This window comes from Cyprinodon variegatus, unplaced genomic scaffold (genome assembly GCF_000732505.1).
Source record: "Cyprinodon variegatus isolate N-32 unplaced genomic scaffold, C_variegatus-1.0 Scaffold18, whole genome shotgun sequence".
Lineage (NCBI taxonomy): Eukaryota > Metazoa > Chordata > Actinopteri > Cyprinodontiformes > Cyprinodontidae > Cyprinodon > Cyprinodon variegatus.
This window is the reverse complement of record NW_015150471.1, coordinates 1,548,293-1,557,731: the sequence shown is the minus strand read 5'-3', so window position 1 is coordinate 1,557,731 and position 9,439 is coordinate 1,548,293. Positions and strand designations below refer to the sequence as shown.

Below are 9,439 nucleotides of genomic sequence, written 5' to 3'. Positions count from 1 at the left end.
GAGCTTATCACACACTTAATGTGTTAAGAAACCCTGGATTGCTTTAATAGTGGCTTTAAGATTATGGTGCTTCAATCTGCTAACCCTAGATTGAGCTTTGTTTCACATCCCTTTAGGGTCTCTGGTCATCTGTGTTGCTTGTGCACTTTTGTTTCTCCACACTTTTTTTCTTTCAATTAACCCCCATATATTGATGATATTGAATACAACACTGAAAAACACCTCGTTTAGTAACTAGATTTTGTAGCGAACCTTCATTGTGAATTTTATATTTTCAAATAATTTCCCTCTTGTATTAAGGAGCACCTAGTATATATCGTTCTGTGTGTAATGGGGGAATAATAGCACCTCAAAATACACCCATCTATTGTCTATGTCTACACAGAGTCATGAGGGGCTTGTGGCCAGGGGCGGATTTACCATTAGGCAAAACTAGGCAGTTGCCTAGGGCCCCAAGTTCCTGGGGGGCCCCCTAAAACTCCTTTTACATGTATGGTTAATACAGCTATTACTTATTTGTGCACATTAATTATGTTTTTGATAAAAATCCTTTAGCTAAAATGCCATTAGAATGCTTATAATATTAAGTGTGTCCCGGGGCCCCCCCTACAGTGTCCACTCTCCATTGAGCAGGAAGTCAGTGGATATGGATCTTCTCATTGCAAGATTTGCTGAGTCCAAGGCTCGAAAAATGAAATTTTAGGGAGAAAGAGAATACAACTACTAGGAAAAAGGGACAAAACATTAAGAGGAAAACAACAAGAAAAGGGGACAGGAAGAGAAAAGGGGGCAACAAGGAGAATTATGAGTAAAAGAAAAAAAAGAATAAGAAAAAAAGACAAGGACAAAAGGGAGAGAGATTCAGACTGAGAAAAAGACAGGAAGACAATAAAACAAAAGAAAAAAAGAGAGTAAAATGAAACAGACAACATGAAAAAAGGACAGGAAGAGATGGATAAAAGGTAAAGCAATGCATGTTTATTCTCCTAAAATGTCAATTTGTATAATTGCCCTGTTGTTTTGTGTGTTGTTTTCTCATTTCAGATGGCCCCATGCCTGCCTTTGCCTAGACTACTAGAGAAAGGGACTAAAGAACACAGAAGAAAACCACAAGAAAAAGGATAAGAAGAGAGGGACAAAAGGTAGAACAAATAATCTAAGTCTATTCTATTAAAAATTTCTGTATCTGTATAATGGGTCTGTTCTATATGTTGTCTTCTCAATTCAGAGGGCCCCATGCCTGTCTTTGCCTAGGGCCCCAAATTTCCTAAATCCGCCCCTGCTTGTGGCTATCTGCATCTGCTATACGCAGGACAAACCACAATGCACACTCATGCTAAGCGCAATATGGAAAGACCATCAACCTTACACTCTTATTTTTGAAATAGTCTTAAGATGTATCCATAAATAAAGTGAACTGAATGCAGAAAGATTCATAGCTGGATCATGAACACATTAAACACTGGTAACATCTAGTACAACCCTTACCAAATATATTCTGATGAATAAATAAAAAACTGGAAAGTTATTAGCTAAGTATTAGCAATTGTACTTTTTTAATTTTACTTTTCTCTTTTACTTAGCTTTCCATAATGTGTTGGGATGCAGCTTGAATGTTTGAATATCAATTAAAAAAGATCTTCCCCATGATGTCCCCTAGGACATATTTTAATTTCTCAGGTAATTCCGTTTTATCCTCTAATCAAATATTCTCCAAATTGATCAAATTTAACAGAAATAAGTACTTGAAATATGCTGTGTATAAAGAAGTAAACATCATTTCTCACTTTTTTCAGGGATAGTCTAATTTATGATAGTGTTTCTACATTAACCACTCATATCCTACTTTTATATTCTTTTAAACATAAGTCTTTGAAATAAATGTCATTCTTTGTATAAAGATAATGTGCGTCTGATATCCACATAAAATTCTATCATCCTTGCAATAAACTACATAAAAGCTTACAATAGTAATTTCCTGCTTATAACACAAATAAATACCAACCAGGCCATTTTGTTCAAATACATCTGCCTTTACTTTTATTCATGTACTGTATAATCTTTTATTTTCTCAATCACACTATATGACAATAATGACTATCAGTTGCTACAAAAGGTTGTATAAATAATTTAAATGTGGTCATAAAAAATAAATATGCAGTTCATTCTTTTTAAGAGTCCTTCTTTGGGTCTCCTCCCTTTGCTCCTGCGAGGCGCGTGCAGGTTTGATATGTACAGTCATGCTAAACCTCTTGCCAGTTGCTTCTTCAATGGATTTTTCAGAGAAAAAAAATGCAGCACACTTTCGTAATCATTAAGAAATTTAAGGGAGAAAGAAACATTGCAGAGATGACAAAAGTTCACTTCAAATCGATACACGCCTGGCATCGCTGCTTCCTTGGAGAAATTAATTCATTGAGATTCTCATAGTCTTTGAATGTTCCTGCCTGGATTATTTACAGAGAGGATGGGGTTTTAAATCTTGCTGACTAGTACAAGAAACAGATTTCTGCTCAGCTTGGCCTGCTGCAACACAATTCTAGTTTGGGTGCGACAGAGAGAGAGAGCTCTGCCCCTAATGGTTTCTGATGCCTCGTAAACACTATGGGCACTTTCTCTCTGCGTGACCTCTGCAAACAGGAAGTCATGATTTTTTTAAAAGGAAATTGCTCTGTACCACTCAATCCTAACACAGGAATGAGCTAATTATGGGGAGTCACAGGAATGCCTATTGCCCATCCCCCTTAGTTTCAGATCGGTGATTAACTTTCGTTTCTTTGCCTCCTTTGACTGCGTTTCTAATTTGAGAAAAGAGCCGCTGTGATTGGCTGTCTGTCTGGAATCATCTTTTCTGGGAGCCTCTTAAAATCACGTTGACGTCCCAAACACTAAAGAAGATGGATTACCATCACTCTGGAGAGAAGATGCACCTTTGGAGCTTAAGACAGAGTGAGGTTCAGCATCTGCTTGATATTTGTACAGATGGGGATGGAAGATTTTAGGAAGTTTTCTTATTATCTTTACACAAACTTTGTTTAAAAGGAAGACCTGACAGGTCCCCTCCTAACCAATCACTACTGGAGCTGATCCATTTCTTCATGCAAAGAAATTAGCTTATGAAATCTCTGTCTTTCTCTTGCATCCCTTCTCTGTATGAAGGAGATATGTTGGTTTATGAGTAACATGTATGCGTGTTCAGTCTCAGTCCTTGGCTGATTTAATATGAATTGTCCACCAGTGGTGTGTTGTTACTGCTCCGATCCTGTGACAAGCGGCTATGCTTCCTGCTGAGTTGTCTTTTCGGCACTTCCTTGGCAACCGACTGGTTGTGGTGGGGCCTAAAACGCTTGCATTTGCAGGAGGTGACCACTCGGATTTTGTAAGTCCGAGTGTTGCCGTTGGGGCACTGCAGCTGGACCCTTCGTGTCCTGGAGTGCGCCGGGATGCAACGGTAGTCTGCCGCACTGTTTCTCCACCACTTTCCACGAACGATGGAGTTAGGCATCAGGTGGGCGGGTAGGCACTGGCCTGAGCACAGCAGCTCCCGGATGGGCTTAGCGCTGCGGCAGGATCCGTCGGTGATGTAGCGGGTGGAACGCAGCTCCCTGCAGCTCATCTCGGAGGGATCTTAGTGGAAAAAGTGCCACAGTTAGAACCGGAGCCGACACAACCACAAAAAATGACACATGCCTCCATCAAAGTATCAAGTGCAAAGTTAAATAAAATATTGATTGGAGCAACCCTTTCCAATCATTAAATGTAGTGAACAAATCCGTAAATCTGACCTGAAGTGTATTGAAACGGTCCTTAAAATCATCAAGACCTCCTAAATTAAAATCATTAAAACTTTTATTATTGTTTTTTAGAAAGGCAAATATCTTATTTTACTCAATCAAACTAATAGATGACCTAAACTTGCATGCCCTTTTCTAGTCATAGCGACACTAGTAATGTTAACCCAGCGAATCATACATATACTGTGGCACCTTTAAGCTAACATAATGATTAGCAGACTTTTAATCAAACAGCTTTTCCCGATAAATCCTACATTCCACAATTCGGTGAATATGTTCTTACGACCACAATTTCTTTTATTTAAATGGCAACAAACATTAACCTCTTAGTAAGAACCTTCTTGTCTTTATCTGATAAAAATGATCAGATGTTTAAAACCTAGAATGTGAAACTTGCTCCAGGCTCCAAATTGAAAACATTTTTTTAAATATATTTAAATATGCACTCTAAAATGGATTGGTTAGAAAAAACAACCAATCTATTTGGTTAAACCAATTTTGGTTAGATTAACCAATATATTGGTCAGAAACTGACCAAGCCATTGGTTTTTGATCTACCAATTGGTTAACCAAACAACCAGTAAAAATGGTAACTGAATGTTTGGCTGTAGTGATGTTTAGAGTGTTATAGTTATGGGCCTATTTGACATTTATAATGATGTGTACGTGTACAGCATGCAAATCTTGGCTTTAATAATAATAATAATAATAATAATACATTTTATTTAACAGCGCCTTTCTTGACACTCAAGGTCACTTTACAAATAATACAAAAAAATTAATAAAAAGAGATGAAAATACAAAATACAGATAGCCTATGTTGTAATATAAGTATTAAGTTAGAGTAGATTCAAATGAGCAATGCAGGATACAGGATACAATGGATACAGGAGTTTTCCTTGCAACTGAAGGATTAATGTTTTAAACCCAGGTCCTGGATTTCAATTTTATTACACTAATTAATCAATATTTTAGTCAAAGTGAATAATTTGCATTGGTTTTCCCCTTTACCAATATGGATTGGTTAAAAACACTATCAAATTGGATTGGTTGGACACAAAACTACCAACCACATTGATAAAATTCATTGACAATCTGTTTTTAGGGTGTAGTTTGTTTTTAATATAATGAGTTTAAATTATCTGGTAGTATTAGATTATAGAATCCGTATTTCTTTTTCCGCTTTCTACCACAACATGTTTTTTACAAGTCAGTTGCTGATTGGCTGATATGCTCCTTTAGGTGACTGCTGCCAGAAAAAGACCTGCTGGGTTCTACAACTCATACAGGAAGGAGCTACAAAATGCCTTCCACGCCAAGACAGAACCTGGCTTGATCTGAATCCTGATGTTAAATGTTCTATGCTTAGCTGAATTTATCTAATTATCTTAATACCTGCATGATTCATGGTTTTATGTCATATCATCTGAAACAAAGAAGAACTACTCAGAAAATTAAGCTAGAAGCAGCATTGTTCTTTGCACCAAGTGACCTTTTAGCCAGAGACAATGAATGCTGGAGCCGAGCCTGACAGTGGGACTGAAGAGATGGAACCCTGGAGCGGAAAGGCAAGTTGATTCTGAAAAAGTAAACAGTCCAAAAAGAAGACTGACTCTTTCGTGTTATTTTTGGGTTGTATTGGTTTGAGAAGCAGACAGTCCAAAGATGGTTTGGAAACTACTGAATTCCTCCCAAACTCTTCCTCAAATTAACATTACATGTTGAAACTCAGACTTCTTGGCAGTGACACCCAACCCCCGATATATTATACTGATATAATTGTTGCTCTTTTTTTCCCCATCCAGTTAAATCTTTAGAAATAAAATCTTATTATATATATAAAATGATATTAGTCTGTAAATACATTGGTTATTGTCCTTGGATCATTTTCTTCTTGACTTAAGTGTTTGTATTTTGAATTATGCATCCAGCAAGTATTTAGGTCCTTTTGATAAAGTTCATTGAATGGGAGCTTTAGTTATATTAATTTGTCAGGTACATTTTTGGGAGGTAATAAGACCAGCTATTACTAATATCATTACTAATTAATATAGTTTAATTTAAACTTAACAACTTAATTAAACATCTGAAAAAAAAAGCAACTTTTAGACTATAAAAGAGCAACTAGAACTATTAGATGGATGTTTTAGTTTTAACAGATTTGGAGCAGTGACTCATGGCCTGATCATTAGCTGACAACAGCGCCTGACAAAAAAAAAAAACAGCTGGCAGCAATAAACTGATAGCAAATCCAGACCAGAGGCCCATTAAAAAAGCAGAATCGAACCAAACGCAGGTCTGGAAGACAGAAACAAAAAAGGCATTGAGATTTTGTTCACCCTCAGTAAACATACAGCTCTGGAGGAATAAACAGTTGTCTGGTTCTTTTAAAGCAATACTGAAAAAGCACTCTACAGTTTTCAATAAAGTGAAAATCAGCCAGGGTGATCTATGACAGCGCATTCAACATGTAATCCTATAATTGAGCCTCAGCTTTTACAACGGCCGCACGCACGAGTCGCTGACCCGTATTTCTTTACAAGTAGAAGAACAGTAAATACAGGAGTGATACACTCACAGAGGGATCTGTTCGCCTCTGTGGCTTTCTTTAGAAAACAGGATCAACAAAGGACTTCAGATTTTTTTTTCTCACCCTAAAAATCTGATCCAGTGATACTGCTGCTCGTATATCGTGCCTGAAGCATCAAAGCTGCATTCGTTTGCATTAAACTCCCCCCTAAAAAAAACTATCAGATTGTTAATCAGATCTGCGCTCCTTCCAGTTTAGGTCTTCATGTTTCTTTAATGTTCCACTTTTACAAATAGGATGGCACAACAAGGTGCATTGAAATGATTCCCAGAGTTTACAGTCATTTTAATGAGATGGTGATTTACAGCTTTAGCAGTTAACACTATTTGATGATGTTTAAAAACCTCTAAAACTGACAGTTTGCTTTGAGACGTTACTCAGTCTATGTGAACAAATAATACAATAATTCATGTAACTGATTTTCTTATCTATGATAATTCGTAAGTTTCATTTGAAAGGATTCTTGTTTTTGAGGCTGCGACTGTTCTATGCCAAAAAAAGTGATGACATTTCCCTGCTTTTAACCTTCTTTCTTTGTTACTAAATTAAACACTAAATGTTCAGATAAAGATTAAAGTGAATATCAGCAATCTCTATTGTTGACTCATTAAGAAAGGTGTTATTCTAAAGAGCAGAGGAAATGAAAAATGAAATATTCTGTGGAAAGAGCTCCAGTAAACTACAAGTAATTGAGCTTGGGTTTTTCTTAAGTCCCTATGTCACAGTCTGTGAACATTTTACAGACAGTATTGTTCTCTTTATTGTACATTAGATTAACACTTGTAATGATTACTATTGCTTTTGTGCTTCAAAATATGCACTCAGATAATGTTAAACAAAGTCATATATTAGCCCATACATCCTGAGTGAGTTTATCTTATAAAGAGATTTGGAGAGAAGCCAGCCAGCAGTCAAACCTTCTGCCATGACCCTAAACGAAACATAAGAAGTCATCCCAGGACTTAACTCTAGAGTCGAATGAGAAAAGTGATCCAGCGTGTTTGCTTTTCTCCTCTGAGATCCTTGATTTTTGTTGCATATTAGAAAAATAAAGTAACAACAAAAGATTGTTAATTTTGGAGAGAATGAGAAATAAAAAAGTCTTTGAATTTTGCTGTCTTTATTGCTATTTTTCCTCTTCAAAGAGAAGACTCACTTAAGCAAATTGACCTCAATTTCTTATTATTCTAATCTAATCATTCACCTCCTCTGAGCTCCTATTCAGAGGCCTTGATCAGGCAACAACTGTTGCACCACCCAGCTTGAATCTCCAATCCCTCTATCACAACATACAGCGTCTCCTAACCACAGGTGGGAACCATTCCCAAAAGCAGCGCTACGTTTATAAAGCAATTTCTAAACCTCCCCTTCACAAAGACATGCCCCGCTGCAGAACAAACTTTTGTGTTTTCCCTATTTAGGGAACATGTTGATGCAATCAAACGGTCATGGAGCAAGTAGAGCTTGACTAATACTATAAGGAGAGGCGGAAACTACCTGGAAGACAATGTGAAAAAAGGCGATGATGTCTTTGTGAATGCTCGGTTTCAGGCTGCGTGGAGAGAAGAAACCACAAGAATGTGGGTTTGAACCACTCTCATCACATTCATCCTTGGGTTTTTTAACACAAACACGCTGACACTTACACACACAACACACACACACACACCACAGTGCTGCTAATCAGTAAGCTGGTGAGAAAGTGAGGCAGAGCTGAGGAGAGAGGAACAGATCCCACTCAGCTTGAGAAGGCGCTTTTTTTTTTCCAGATTTGGACCTTTCAGAACTATTCATGCATTTAATGTGGTTTGAGTTTCTTTGTTGGAGCCGCAAAATTTACAGAAGACAGAAACCTTTAAATGCCACTTATACCTGTGAATATTACATGCACGATGGATATGAAAAATATTTAACAAATGTTTAGTTGAGCTTTAAGCACTTCAATTGTTTATTATTTCCTATTTACTTGTTAGTTTGCTAGATTTGATATAACAGAATTATAATATGCCTGAATTCTGCTATAGCTCTGAATCTGAATGGGTAGGTTCATCAGAAAGACTGAATTGACATCTGACCCCTGAACTCTGCTTTTTAGGTGAAATTAAAGAGTATAAAATCAAATAAAATCATTAAAGTTATGATTCATTGTAAATTTTGAATAAAAGTCTTAGAAAATATCTGCAACCATCTACTTGTATACTCATGCATTTTTTTCTCTATTGAAGAATATATATATATATATATATATATATATATATATATATATATATATATATATATATATATTCAAACTTGTTAAAGATAATACCTACTGTAAGAAACAGTGTTTGAAGTTGAACTTCTTCCTCCGTTTTTTGCCCTGTTGTTTAGTGTGTTGTTGTTGTTGTTGTTGTTGTTATTGTTGTTGTTGTTAGAGGTCTGCAGGATCGCCTCGTGGGGTGGCCGCATATTTTCCCTGCGGTTCGGTAAAGTCTCCGTTGCATCGTTCTTTATTTCCTTCCAGCCCTTTGCAGCCGCGCAGCATCCCTGCAGCCGCAGCAGCAGGAGCGCCGAACTGGAGACGATGAGGGCCACAGACACCTGCATTGCAGCTCGGGTAGAAATAAATCAAACCAGACGGGCAAACCTCCTTAGAAATAACTATTTAAACTACTCATGCACACACCTGCTCACACAGAAACACACACACACGCGCGCCGATGTGATGCGCAATGGTCCAGGTTGGTCACTTCCAGCCTCCAGAGTGTGAGATGCGCACGCGTTTTTGGAGCTTTTTACTCAAGTTCTCGTCCGGGGCTGACAATTAAAGCTTACTCTGGGTGGGAGGGGTTGATCCTGGGCGATTCATTCACGAGGGAGGAGGAGGAGGGGGGGGGAGAAGGAGGAGGAGGAGGCCTGGGTGAGTGCGCAAAGGAACAGATGAGAGGGAAGTAGAGGTGAGGAAATTTGGGAAAGTTAGAGGTCATGAAAGATGAGAAAAGTGCAAATGAAAAATAAACGCGAAAGAAAAAAAAAAAGATGGATGAGGATCTGTAAAGTGGAACATCTCTGTTGT

The 9,439-nt window shown here is 37.5% G+C and overlaps 1 protein-coding gene across 1 annotated transcript; it reads right to left on the bottom strand.

The window, feature by feature from the left end:
* Positions 1 to 2,022: 2,022 nt before the first annotated feature.
* Positions 2,023 to 9,171, bottom strand: sost (sclerostin). Its single transcript, XM_015387368.1, has 2 exons — positions 8,697 to 9,171; positions 2,023 to 3,627 (listed from the first exon to the last, which is right to left on the bottom strand). Exons 1-2 carry the CDS (start codon positions 8,968 to 8,970, stop codon positions 3,218 to 3,220), a joined length of 684 nt encoding a protein of 227 aa, XP_015242854.1. The 5' UTR covers positions 8,971 to 9,171; the 3' UTR covers positions 2,023 to 3,217.
* Between the last annotated feature and the right edge of the window lie 268 nt (positions 9,172 to 9,439).

Excerpts from the sequence above, each read along its gene's own strand:
- sost (XM_015387368.1), bottom strand. The coding sequence starts at position 8,970 with ATGCAGGTGTCTGTGGCCCTCATCGTCTCCAGTTCGGCGCTCCTGCTG. Across the intron at positions 3,628-8,696 it reads TTCAAACACTGTTTCTTACA|ATCCCTCCGAGATGAGCTGC; the intron begins GTAGGTATTATC and ends TTTTCCACTAAG.